Source organism: Lepidochelys kempii, chromosome 9, assembly GCF_965140285.1.
Source record: "Lepidochelys kempii isolate rLepKem1 chromosome 9, rLepKem1.hap1, whole genome shotgun sequence".
Taxonomy (NCBI): Eukaryota; Metazoa; Chordata; order Testudines; family Cheloniidae; genus Lepidochelys; species Lepidochelys kempii.
In genome coordinates, this window is record NC_136388.1 from 79,653,245 (window position 1) to 79,667,484 (window position 14,240).

Below are 14,240 nucleotides of genomic sequence, written 5' to 3' on the forward strand. Positions count from 1 at the left end.
TCCCTTCATGGTATTTAGGCTTCACTTGTGCTTCAATACAACTTCATGGCACACGATGAGATACCTGATCCGTGTCTTTGTCTGACAACCCCAGTTGAGCTAAAATATAAATCCCACTTTAAGTATGCTCCTGCGGCTTCTCCTCAGAGCATACTGGCCTTTCCCCCAGCCTGGCTCACAGCGATAACTCTGAAACAGTCAAAAATGCTAGGGTAGCTTAAATAAAACAACATGTATTTTGATATGAAGAGTGGAAAGAGAGAGCATCAATGGACATGAAAATAAATCACAAAGCTTCGCAGCATATCAGCTCCCCACTCTACTAGGAACTGTACAAACACTTGAATATTGCACCTCAATATACACTTACAGATTCACAGAGTTTTAATGCAGGGAACTGTCAAGCCATTTTGCAGCATCTGTAAAAGCTCCACCCCCAACCACTTATAGCAAACCCTTAAAAGCCTGATACTCAGATGTGTTCCCTGTAGCATGCATATGCGCTGTGATGTGTCAGCAGTGCTGAAGACTGAACCACAGCTACTGTTATGTTCTTGATGGATTTCCTTAGACACTGTGACACAGTGCACTGTATGTGTTCTTCCAGCTTCTCATAAAAAGCAGAGAAATCAGATCTAAATGAAGTGCTTTCTCCTGTGTATTCACAAGCACCAATGATTATCTTTTTCCTCAGATTACTTGGGTTCAGTGCAAGGTCCTGGTTCATAGTCATGTAGGGAGACAATGTCCAGCCCAACTCTGGTAGCTGGGCAGAGATAGAACTCAGCCTGAGAGCTCTTGTCTCCTCATTCTCTCCTTCATTAGAAAGAGAAGACTCGACCAAGTGAAGCTGCTTCAGTGGAGAGAGAATTTGCTGTCAGAAAACCATCTCCATAATTGCTTCTCCCCCTTTGGGAAAAGGAAAGCACTTGGAGATCCTTCTCACTCCCACTGCTTCTCTTCACCTAGCTGAAAGGGCCTTGAGGAACGCTTATGGGAGGAATTTTTGTTGACAAAGCACTGAGGTGTTTATGGAGGGAGCTGAGCTCCAGGGCTCCTTGCTTGGCTTTATGCAGTGGGTTGTGATCCGTGCTTGTGGATAAAAGACCTTCCACAGCTCCTAAATTACTTGATTGTTTTTAGACATGAGTTTGAACCCGTCATCCAGTATGGACCTCCTGTTGCGTCTTAACCTCCTTTGCCTCTCGAGGTGGATGATTATGCCCAGCAGGAAGCTGGCAACGAGGAACAGCACAATCCCTGTAACAGTCAGAACGATGACTGTGATCTCCACTTGCTCCTGAGCCATCTTAGCTCCAAACACAACGACCTTATGGGACTCGTCCTCATCCTCAGGAGAGGTCTCTGAGAGCAAACAAAAGGAGAAGGTGACTATTGGCGGGGGGAAGTGATTTAAGGCATCTGAGAAACACGGAGAAAAGGGAGTAGAGGGGAAGGAGAGATTCAAATATATGGGAGGGGCCTATCAATTGTTGCTCAATCCCACAGGTCCCTCATCCTTCAAGTTGTGAAGGAATTCGCAGAGTGAGCAACAATTTGCCCTTCTGTAACCCCTTCCATCCAGGGATCTCAAAGTACTTCACAAACATTCACTCATTAAAACTCACACATCCCTATTAGCAAGTATCATTATCCCCCTTTTTACAAATAAGGAAACTGAGGCACAAAGAGGAAAAGTTACTTGCCCAAGGTCACACAGCAAGTCAGTAGCAAAGATGGGAATAAAACCCAGGTGTTCTGTCCCTTGGTCACTATGCAGTAAGCATTAGAAAACATTTCACAGCTATTGCTGCTGTCAGCTCACTAATCCCACCGCTCGGGCTGGTATCACTGGGGTACACGAGACTCATCCTGCATCATTTTTGCTGCTGTTCCAAGTCACTGGCCCCTGGCAGCTAAATGACCATGGTGAGCCATTAAATATCTTATGCTTCCCAATATTGCTGTTGCTGCTTTTGTTCTGCAAGGACGTGAAAAGCTTTTGAGAAGCAAGACTTGCTTGGCTAATTGCATGAAGAACAACTGTAGACCACGGGGGTTGATTAACATGTAACTGCTTGAGACTGGTATAAAATTAACTGCTTACTCCTATAACTCCTGGCAGGTTTTCTATTTCTCTTCTTCTTAGGGCTCATTTTGAGCAAGGAAAATATGCTTTGTAAATTGATAGCTCTGAAATGATGGTGGGGACAAGAGGGAGAAGTTGGAAATATAGGTCCAGATCCTCAGCTGGTCTAAATTGCCTCTGAAGACAATGGAGCTCCTCTGTCCATTCATGCCAGCTACAGATCTGGCCCATATATTTTGGATGTGGTAATTCTGATACAGTATGAAAAGGGAAGGGAGAGAGCAGCCCAAAGTCAATTTTCAATGAACTCCCTGTGGCAGACCATTTTAAAAGAAGCTCATACATAAGATGATTCTGAACCTTTAAATACTTCTTTCCCCTATTAGTTCTATTGAATCACTTCAGAAAACAATTAAATTCCCTGAGCTAATGTTAAAAATTGTGATGGTGGATGTTTAGGCTCCTTTTTGGAAGAAATGGACAAGAAAATACATGCTGTACATTTAATGGGGAAATAAAGCTCATGTTTGACATTGACGGTGTCCCTCAGTTAGAGGGCTCTTGTGGTCATTTATAAGAAGAGTGAGACTGTTACAAATGCGTCTGCAAAAGCTGTTGGGTTTGGTTGATGGAGCAAGGGAAGTTATCCTCACCCCAACTTCCTATCTTTATACTGGTTGAAAGCTTGAAATCCCTGTGCAGATGAATAAGTACATGATAAATACAATGTAGTGGGAGAGGGGGGGAGGGATAGCTCAGTGGTTTGAGCATTGGCCTGCTAAACCCAGGGTTGTGAGTTCAATCCTTGAGGGGGCCATTTGGGATCAGGGGCAAAAATTGGGGATTGGTCCTGCTTTGAGTAGGGGGTTGGACTAGATGAACTTCTGAGGTCCCTTCCAACCCTGATATTCTATGAGTCTATGATCCTTCTGTTCTCTGTTCAGTGGGTTGGCCTCAGAGGCAAATTTATCTGAGGTACAACCTCATTGAGGGCAGCACTCTGCTAGGCATGAATTTGACCTTTTTTTTAGCCTAACCAAAGGAAGGCTGAGGGGAGATGATTGTTCTCTATAAAACATAGAGGAATAAACACCAGGAAGGGAGAGGAGTTATTTAAGTTCAGCACCAATGTGGACCCAAGAACAAATGGATATAAACTGGCCATCAAGAAGTTTAGGCTTGGAATTAGATGACGATTTCTAACTATCAGAAGAGTGAAGTTCTGGAACAGCCTTCCAAGGGGAGCAGTTGGGGTAAAAAACCTAACTGGCTTCAAGACTGCACTTGATAATTTTATGGAGGGGATGGTATGATGGGACAGCCTAGAATGGTGTGTAAACCGATTTGCAACTGCTAGCAGCAAATATCCCCAAAGGCTGGTGATGGGACACTAGCTGGGGAGGGCGCTGAGTTACTGCAGAGAATTCTTTCCCAGGTGTCTGGCTGGTGGGTCTTGCCCACATGCTCAGGTCTAACTGGTCACCACATTTGGGGTTGGGAAGGAATTTTCCCCCAAATAAGAGTGGCAGAGACCCTGGTAGTTTTTCGCCTTCCTCTGCAGCATGGGGCCTGGGTCAATTGCAGGTTTAAACTAATTTAACAGTGGATTCTGTGTAACTTGAAGTCTTCAAATCATGATTTGAAGACTTCCATAACTCAGCCACAGGTTATAGGTGTATTACAGGAGTGGGTGGGCAAGATTTTGTGACCTGTGATGTCCAGGAGGTCAGACTAGATTATCGTGATGGTCCTTTCTGGCCTTAAAGTATATGAGACCTGAGGGCTTGAAATGCCCTTTCCAACTGTATGATTGATCTGTGATTCTGTAAATCAAACGGGTTCATTGGTGGGGGAGGAGCACACATGGTGAGATTCTGAAAACGCCACCTTGTTACTAGTCCTGATGTACAGAAAATGCAAAGCAAAAATGAAAACAGGTGCTAAAGCACCTCTGATTTTTTTAAATCATCTCACTCTTCTCCTTTGTCATTTCAAGCACTGGGCAGCACAGCCAAGATAATTCACACCTTCCTAGTACAAGAGCATCTTACACAATGCAAGAGCTACAAAATAGTAACTTCCAGCTGGAAGTTATTATATGCCTCTGGTGGAGAGGCCTGTGAAACCACAGGACAGAGTAGGCAAGAAGAGGAGCTGACCCTTTCTGAAGTGAAAGGCAATTCAATCTAATAACTGCATAGAGCAGATGTATTTGGAGATATTATAAACCAATACCTTCCCAAACACAAGAGACAAACTCAGATGCTCCAGCAATATGATTCAGGTGAGTCAAAAATCTCCATTTAGAATATACTCTAAACACCTGGTAATCAAAGGTGGACTGCAGAGCATTGGGCTTCTGCCCTCCTTGCGTCTTTATGATAGTTAAAGACCACCTGAAGGGATGTTTGTGTTTTTCTGTTTGGGTTTTACTTGCGAAATGTCAAGTCTCTTATCCCCTGGATTGCTGGAGACACGGGTTTAAGAGCATGTGTGTTGTGAGTTTTTACACCTTGACTTAAGGGAGAGGGTGCTGAATCTTTAACAAAGGCAATTTTTCTCCAAGCTGTTAATTTGTCATTTGAGTTAATTAGGTGTTACTGAAAACAAACAAAAGAAACCCAAGGAGGTTTAGACAATCCGACTGAACTCCTCTCCCCTTGCTTACTCTGTCTGTTCACTCTTGTGAGTGTACAATTTCACTAGCTCTCAAGTTGCCACACAGTCTACCGGATAGATAAAGTAAGAAGTTCTAATGTATAACAGAACAGCAAAAACACCCTTTTTAAAAAACAAAGAAATCTTTCAAGCCTTCTTTTTAAGTGGTCATAAAGAAGCAAAAAGGGTACAAGCCCTTTCTTTTGCAGGTCACTTTTACCTGCTGGATTGTGTCTTAACTAAGCACAGACATGTGGAGGATAGAGAGGTTATGGAGGAGGGGCAATTCTACTGATGCAACACACACGCAGGCAGAGCCCACCCCCTACCATTCACGTTCTTTATAGTCATACCTCACACTAACACAACTCCCCCCATATTTATACTTGGGGAACACAGAGACTGGAATGTGGATACACCCCAGCCCAGAGGCACATGGAAATGGGGTGAGATATGGTTTCTTGTCCCCTGCCTCCCTGCCCCACACACAGATCCAACCACAACCTAATCCAAATCTTCTGTCTGTAGGGTAAGTTCAACCAGTATCAACACACAATGCAAGAGACTGTTTCAGCAGTGTAATGCAAATCATACCTCCTTTTGTCTCTAAGGTTATGGGCACTGGCTCTGAAAGAGAATAAAAAATTAGTGATAAATTGTTATGCTGCATAGGAAAAAAGCAATCAGTGTAGACTATATGGCAAGGCTATTGTTATCTATCCTGGGTACAATTTTCAAAAGCACCTAGTGACTAAAGTCTCAATGATTTTCAAAGAGAGTTAGTTTCCTAAGTCAATTAGGTGCTTTTGAAAAAGTTAGCTCCTCTATATACTCTGTTGTAAATGCCTGTAGAATGCCATGCACGCTAATCAGTGATGCTACTTCTGACCCCTACGGCACAAGGCTAGTAGAAGAGAGTGGAAACCAGTTGGACAGTTAGAGCAAGAACTTAGATAACAAGAACAAATATTAATAATAAGAACATAAGAACGGCCATACTGGGTCAGGCTAATGGTCCATCTAGCCCAGTATCCTGTCTTCCAACAGTGGTCAATGCCAGATGATTCAGAATGAATAAACAGAACAAGGCAATTATTGAGTGATCCACCCCCTGTTGTCCAGCCCCAACATATGGCAGTCAGAGACTTAGGGACACTCAAAGCAAGGTCTGATATCCCTGGCCATCTTGCCTAAGAGCACTGATGGATCTATTCTTCATAAACTTATATAATTCTTTTCTGAACCCAGTTATACTTTGGGCTTTCACAACATCCCCAGCAACAAGTTCCACAGGTTGACTGTGTACTGTGTGAAGAAGTACTTGTGTTAAACCTGCTGTCTTTTAACTTTGTTGGGTGATCTTTGATTCTTGTGTTTTGTGAAGGGATAAGTACTACTTTAAAAATGGAAGCCATTGTTACAGATGTAATTGTATATCCACAGATCATGGCGGGCATAAAATTGTTCCTCCAAAGGAAAAGAGGCCAAGCAGAATGTCCTTGCAAAATCTGCCTCTAAAAATCTGTTTCCTAATTATTTTTAGTATTATGTCTGTGTGGTGAATGTCACATACTACTTCACGCCGTTTCCTGGGTTCCAGCTCAGACCCTGACTTTATTAAAACATGGTGAGTATTTTTCAGCACTTGCTAGATTAATTGATTGATTTATTTCCTTCCTTCCTTCCTACCTACCGTCCATCCAGGGGAGCACCTTTGCACTCCCAAGTCTCTGTTCATTTCAGGCACCAGGGCTAGCCAAATAGGGCTCCAGAGACTCCAGTGGGGTACATAATCCTTTGATTGTAGAAGGCAAGCGCATGACAAGATGCCCTTAAGCACCGTTCATCACAAAATAGCTTCTAATGTTTTGTGATTAGATCAGAACACTTTCAGTGTGCATCTGTAATGTAGCTAGCACTTCTACTAATAACAATAGCTGGAGGATCACTGTACAGTGCTTCCAGGATAGACAACAACATAAACCTAATAATAATATCTAGGGCCATGTAAACTCTGGGTCCAATGTGTTTATTAGCCCCAAATACTGTTTATATGGTGTTAACAAGGAGCAGCTTAAGTTAATAATACTTTAGTTAGTTAGTTAATTACTGTGTGTGTAGAGCACTTTGAAGCACTATAAGTGCTAAGCATTATCATTGTCTGGAAGTACACTTAAGTTATTTATGAAGATGACTGCATAGAGATGGCTGCTGCTCTCTCCCTACCTGGTCTGGGTAAGACTCTGTAGAGTGTCTCCATGCCACCATGAATATGATCTGACACATGGCAATGAAGCAACCACGTCCCAGGATTCCCAACCACCATCTCCACCATTATGAAGGTCCCAGGGAACAGATCCACAACATCTGCCCTGTAACTCCTGCCATTCTGTCAAAAGGGGAAAGGAGATGTTAGCATGGAATGGTTCATGTATCTTTAAAGAACTCTGGTCTAGATCTGGGGGGCAGGATCCCTCGGCCTGGAAACCTTGGTGATACTACAGTAGTTCATAAGAGTTGTAACAAAAGGTTACAAAAAGCAACCCCAGGAAACTGGAAAAGGAGTGTAATCTGCTAAAGGCTAATCTTGAGATTGGTTCGATAGAGAAATCAACACAATACTGGGATCCCCTGGGTCTGCTTTGGGCATGTAAAATCATCTACTCTTGCTGGTTACATGACAGTGCTGCAAACACATCCAACTGCATGAAGTTAGTTAAGGGGTCAAATGAATGTAATGGTATCCCAGCCCCAGCCTTCCCTTGCTGCTGGTCTCTGCAATCAGCAGGAGATTCTCACCCTGTATGTGAAGGTCTCGGCATGAAAATGGACTGTATGCACATCGATCTCCTGGCCCATTCCCAGCAGGTACCAGTTAACCCAGTCTCCTTGGTGCATGGTCAATCCATGCAAGTTTGCGTAGAGCTTCCCATTGATGGCTGTGAGGTAGACAACATGTTGAGAAAGCAGAAATGCCTGTTATGTGGATGATAAGGACCTCACAACATGTCAGTACAAAAACACTTTCCCTCAAGGCAGGTTAAACCTTTCAAAGCTCAACTAGGGTCAAGTAAATCAGACATTTCTCTTCTGTTGTGAGATTCCCACACAACATGATTTCCTGACGTTTTGTCAGTCTCCTCCCAACTCAGCTACTGCACCTGCTTTTCAGCTGGGTTGACTGAGTCATAAAAAGGTAAAATGACTTGTCCCAAGGGAACACTATGTCAGTGATGTAGCTTGGTGAAATCTCAGAACCCTCCTCCTTCCTGCTCGTCTGCTTTTACTACTGAAGAAAACTCCATCTCTAAGAGCTGAAGTCAGCAGGAGCAGCTGGGTGCTTTTGAAGATCAGGACATGTAAATATAGTCTTTGTAGCCTAACTGCACTTACACATTTTTAAAATCCACTGCTCATGCACTTACTGAGCAGCGGAAACATTACAGGTCCCCGTCAACAGGCAAATTCCAGCATATTATATGTTGTCGTACATTACTCTCAGGTGCTGGTCATTTGTAAACTGCTATTCGGTGGGATTTCATTTCACAATTAGCACAGCAATAATGAGAGCAGCACCTTTGTCTGCAAAGGAAATAAGCATCCAAACCAATGAAAGAACAGCTTAATAAAGCAAGGCAGCACATAGGGAAATCTCCACTGAGGGTGATGGGAGAGGGTACATGCTGGAGATAGACATGTTCTGAGGCCAGGAACTTCTGGCACCTGTACTTTTCTGTTCTGGCTCTTTTGCTTGGACAATAGTAATGATTAGCTGTCACCTACATACATCTGTGACTGGGGCCTTATAAATGCCACAGTAATAACAGCAACACATGGCCTGATTCTGTGTGGTGCTGAGCACCACTAAAGCTAAAGGAAGCACTCAGCAGGAATCAGGCCCTTAACATCTGTCAGCCAATGTACAATGTACCGTACACAGTTAGCAATCTAAATAACACCTACACATCCAAAAGGAAATGGCTCCCGGCTGGATTTCTAATTCTGGTAGTGGGGCCAGAAGGAGATGCAGGTCGAGAACTGACTTTCCCTATCTCTGCACCTTTGTCGATTAGGCCCATGCAAATGGCAAGGGCAGCTCTGAATGGGACCCAGTAAAATATGTGAAGTGAAGGCCACGCACCATGCATTTTGTTGCTTTCCACAAATTCTTCATCCTGCATTTTGCTCTGATTCCCATGTGCATACGTTTTCACATTTTCCTCCAGGTACCAGGACTGATTTTCATCGAAAACCAGGAAGAGGAGTGCAAACTCCCTGTTGATGCCCTTCCTCCTCCCATCAGAGCCCAGCGCCCCTTTACGGCAGACCTTTAGGGGGCCTATCAGGCCACTGTACAAATCCTAATAGGAAAGAGAAGAAAGTCTGAGGTGTTCAGAGATGGGGATTTTCCTCCCATCCCTCCTGCACACAGTTCTGCTATCATTCAGCACCCTGGCTTGCTGCTCCCTGCAGTACTCTCCATAAAATACATTGCAAGATACTGAATAATCAGTCCTGTGTGTGAAATACGGTCTATTGGAAATAGTTAACAGAAAGTACAAGTGCAGGGCCAGATGTTAACAGTTAATTACTGCTGTGCATTGGGTGCAATGTGGAGCTGTGACTCTCCTACTGACAGTACATGGGGACATTAAGCCACCCCTTAAGAGGTACATGCATCTGCTCCATAGCTGGCCAGCTCTATGTGGCAGTGCAGAATGGCCTTACCTCCTCCCTGCCCCGTTATTTGTCCTGGGGGCTGGAGTGGGTAGGAAATAGCAAAATGTGAAACTGCAGCTGACCCCTGCACAGATGATGCCAGATGATGCCAGGGGAGGGCTCCTTGGACCCCCAAACAGAGCCAAGGATAGGTGCTTTATAGTATGCAAATCAACAGACATATATTAGCGAAATAATAACATATTTTCCATTTAATGTACTGACTGCACAAAGACCTGGGTTTGGAGATAAAACACAAATGGTTTCTGTGGCTAAATGAGATACTGTACAGGGAGGATTCTCAGTTAATTAAAGTATTTTGAAGTTTAGGGGGCTTTGCTTTTTCTTTGTTAAATAAATCCATACACCATAAAATGCTATAAATGTTGAATGCTCTCTGAATTATCTAGATTGACTAATTCTGGATGATTTCTACCTTTCCAAATTTAGCTCTGAGCTGTCTAGCTAGGCAAAGCCATAACTAATGGGGTGGGGGCATGTGATAACACCGTATAAATATTTGAAGCGTGTTAACGCCAAGGAGCGGGAGGAATTATTTTATGAGGGACTATATTAAGAAAGGGAGAATTTACGCTTAATATCAAGGATAAACCTCCCAACAATGAAATCTATCCACCTGTCGAATTGTCTCCTTAAGGGAAATGGTGAAAGCTCTATCACATGGGACACTGCATTCTAAACTGGACCAAACTCTAAAATATATCCTACAGGGAACAATCCCAGACTGTTTCCTAGGAGACTGTCTAAATGATCTCTGAGGCTTTTTCATCTCTAACTTGTTTTATTCTAAGATTCCAACCACCTTTTACCTTTACAGGATCCACCATAGAGTAGTAAACCCAAGAAACGCAGACAGAATCATTTGGTCCTGGACCGGATCTTTCAGGAACGTCCCAGCGGTAAGTTACAATGTCACCTGAGAGATGAAAAGGAGTGACAGTAGTCGTAGTTGCTATTTGTACTACAGCAGCCCCAGCCCTGGGCCGGGACCCCCATGCGCTATACAGACACAGAACAAAAACATGGTGCCTGCCCCAAAGAGTGATATTATGGCAGTCTCATAGGCATTGCAGATTCTTTCCCTGGTTGTGTACAAGAGACTAGAGACTCTTTCCTCCTCTTACAAACAAAGGAGGTGGCGTGATGGGGATGGGGAGTGGAAAAGGATCTGAACTCCAACTTGTGGAAAATCACCTCATCTCTACCTGCATCAACCAGGACTAGAGCTCTCCAGGGAAATTCTGGCTCACTTCCTGGGAGACTTGGGGTGACCTTTGGAAACGTTGAAGTATATTCACAGAGGTGCCTGCCACTCTCATTCAGATTCAACTTTTTGTTATATATTATACACAGTTTTAAAAATAGAAGCTGATTGAGAGTCTGGATGGCTTGTAGGGGCTGCGTAGTCCGGATACAGAGCCTATGAAATGCCAGCTCCAGTCAAGCCTGCGGTGGCAGAGACCAAAAGTTGTTACCTTGAGTGAGGGCTGTGCAGGGAAATGGAGTTGGTGGTCTCAGAAGTTCCTAGCAGATAGTTGTCCACATTGTAAAAAAACACTATCACTGCCAAATGTCACTAGTTGGTCCCCTCATTGGCAGTCTCATGGCCAAGCACTGACTAAGCTCTGGACACTAAACATCCCAGTGACAGAGTGCTGAGAGATGGAGAGCCAGCACTCCAGTCACTATTAGCACCACTTTGGTTCCCAGCAAAGGCCTGATTGGTCAGGGGTGTGCCTGATTATTAGGCCACACTGGGGTTAGGAAGCTAATGAGCTAATTAGCCTATTAACAGACAAGTGGTTTAAAAAGAGCTTAAGAAAGCAGAAAGAGAGGAAGAGAAACAGAAGGCAAGGTCAGACTGACAAAGGGCATTTGCAGAGCAGCCTTACTTTCCCTGCCCCCACCCCTACTATTCTGGAGAAGGGATTAGAAGGTTGGATACAGTTCAAAAGAGCAGAGACATGGTGGTGTTTACAAGCAAGAGAGTCTCAGAGCAGTCTGTGTTTGTGGACAAGGTGGGAGTGTAGCATGCTGCCCAGTTACAACAGGGGGCTTGTCTGAGATTTGCCTGTATCCATTTTGATGGATGGTGTAGGGATTTGGCAGTCTGGGTGATGGAGGGAACCCTGCAATGGCAAAGAGAGCTCCTGAAGACCTTCCAGTGATTTCCCTGCCCTTGCAGAGAAATAGCCCTTGCTTGCCTGTTCATGTGCTAATTAGCTCATTTGCTTTCTAGCCCTAGTGGGGCCTAATAATCAGGCACACCCTGGACCACTCAGGCCTTCTCCAGAGGATCCTAACTGATGCTAATAGTGCCCAGGGTGCACAGTCCCTCTCATTTCTAGAGGTGAACCCTCCAGGGTAGGGGTGTGCTGGTGGTGAGTAACCTATGGGAGGGAATTTGCACTGCCTCTACCCAGGCTGTGTGCCTTCTGTGGATAAAGAGAGGATGTTATCGTCCAGGGCTGCCAAGCCAGCCCATTAGATGAACAACAAAAACAAATTGCACATGAAAGTCTGGTTCCTTGTCAGCTCCAATTACTTATCACATTAAAACAAACACACCAGAATAACTTCTACCCTCCTAGCTGGGCCTTTTTAATGGGTTGAGTCGCCATTGCCTGTGGAAACAGAAGTTACCCCAACTAATAGCTGATTACTGACTCACCAGGCTTTGCAGCTTCCACCTGTCCATCATTCCTTTCCAGTACCCCATGTGCATGAATGGAGTAGGGTTGTGTAGCATTGTTCTTAAACACAATGTTGAGGACATCTCCAACTTCTGCCCAGATAAAAGGACCTTGAGACAGGAAGATCATATTGTGAGTGCAGCTCCCATCAATGGCCAAAAGAGACTATTTCTGTCTCTCATTTATTGAAAACACTTTAACGTGAGAGTGGGAGGTGAATTCTACATCACCGTATCCCTCCTCTATTCCCCAAAGTAAAGAATCAGAGTTAAACCCACATTCAGGAAGATCCTGAAAACTCTGATTGTTAACGCTTCAGGGCAGGGAACGTGTCTTGTTATGAGCACAGCACCCAGCACAGCGGGACCCAGCTCTGATCTCTGAGTGCTACCATAATGCAAATGATATATCATCATCATCCTCCAACTACAATCCTCAATGGTCTGGTTTAACCAGACCTGACAATGTGAAATGGCCTGACACAGTGACGGCTCACAGCCGTCACCTGCTCTTTTAGATTGGATGTGCTGCCTCACGTTGCTTGTGCTGTACTGAAATATCCTGGAGTGAGGCACTGGAGCTGTTGCCTCCTTAGAGTCTCATAAGAATCCACAGCCTGCTCCTCTGCTTCACGGTGCCTGGTTCTTTCTTTAATGATTCTACACAGAGGGGTTTCTTTCACACTTGGCGATTTCCATCCATAACTCTCCAAGTGCTTTACAAAGGTAGGGTTTATCCCTATTATACAGATGAGGGGGAACAGATGTGAGAACTGACCTGGCCACAGCCAGACAGAGGCAGAGTCAAACTCAGCTCTCCCAAGTCCCAGTTCCTTGATTCATTCTTCAGGACTAAGTCTCAGCCCTGTCTGAGGGAAAGATGCACCACTCAAATAATTGCTTACCCAATATCCCTAAATGTTCCTCATCGCTGGTCCTGTTCTTGGGTATTCTGAATGTTCCATCAGTGTATTCCCTGTAAATTGCCTTTTTGTACTTGGAGCCCAGGAGTCCATTCTCATTGCTGAGAAATTGGTTGCCATAGCTAAGAAATGCAGAGTGCTGTGTTACGTTAACACTGCTGTGTTTGCATTAAAGAAACAGCACTTCTCTGTGGGGAGAGGGTTCATTAACTGAACCAGTTTCCTCTCTGAAGAGTCTCCAGTTTCATATGACATCAGCTGAGGGAGCTGAATGGCTCTGGGAGTTGATAAGAGGATACAGAGCCACACACTTCCAAGCCACCCATTGGAATCTGTCTTGGGATGATAGTGATCAAAGTTACCTCACTCCCTTATGAGGGATGGCTGCTCACTGGCTTGAAGGGTGTTAGGGGAAGATCAGTCTATTTGGCAGTGGACAGATGTCTGTATCAAAAAACCACCACCTCAGCTGGCGCCAGTGGGTGGCCAGTAATACAAATGGGGCACGGAGATGGAATTTCCCTCTCACATACAGATATGCAAGGAGCTGCAGCATACAGGGAGGAAAAACACTCCCAACATTTGGATTAAAGGGGACAATTGCCCCCCAAACACCAATGAGGGCCGTCTTCAGTACCATGGTGTGGGCAGCCAGTATCCGTCCAATCAGCAGAGGTTTGGCTTTCTCCAGTAAAAAGCCACTTCCCCTGTTTTAATGGGTTCTACAAAGCTTTGCCTGAAGGTGCCACAGGCTTCCCCAAGGTGCCCTCTTTACCTTTCCTGCCCAGAGATGTTATGGTGGTCCAGCTCCCAGCTGCGATCTGGTGAGTAATCCCACTCCACCTCTTGTGCCATGATGTAGTGTGTCCGCACCTCCTCGTATTGGGGGTCAGGAGCAGGTGCCCCTTTGCCACACTTTGAAACAGAGTAATGCGCCTTCATCCCAGACTGGTAATGGTTGCTAGTCTGACAGTAGATCTGAAACGTGCCTAGGGGCAGCACAAACAAAAAGGTCAGCTCTAAAGATCTAAGTAGGTCCTTTCCTTGTCATGTGAGATGAACTGGGAAATAGCTGTATTATTTCTTATGGCTATGGTGCATACTTCTGTGTGTGTTTATGATGTGTCTCTTGCTGTGG

General features: G+C 44.6%; 1 protein-coding gene across 1 annotated transcript in view; it reads right to left on the minus strand.

Moving 5' to 3' along the window:
• Positions 1-240: 240 nt before the first annotated feature.
• Positions 241-14,240, minus strand: part of HEPH (hephaestin) — a 29,882-nt gene continuing 15,882 nt past the window's right edge. Inside the window, exons 13-21 of the mRNA XM_073361002.2 lie at positions 13,878-14,091; positions 13,085-13,224; positions 12,159-12,290; positions 10,297-10,403; positions 8,889-9,108; positions 7,547-7,686; positions 6,974-7,136; positions 5,342-5,374; positions 241-1,365 (exon numbers count right to left, since the gene is read on the minus strand). Coding sequence (XP_073217103.2) covers positions 1,121-1,365; positions 5,342-5,374; positions 6,974-7,136; positions 7,547-7,686; positions 8,889-9,108; positions 10,297-10,403; positions 12,159-12,290; positions 13,085-13,224; positions 13,878-14,091 — 1,394 coding nt within the window. The 3' untranslated portion in view covers positions 241-1,120. The remainder of the gene's footprint in view (positions 1,366-5,341; positions 5,375-6,973; positions 7,137-7,546; positions 7,687-8,888; positions 9,109-10,296; positions 10,404-12,158; positions 12,291-13,084; positions 13,225-13,877; positions 14,092-14,240) is intronic.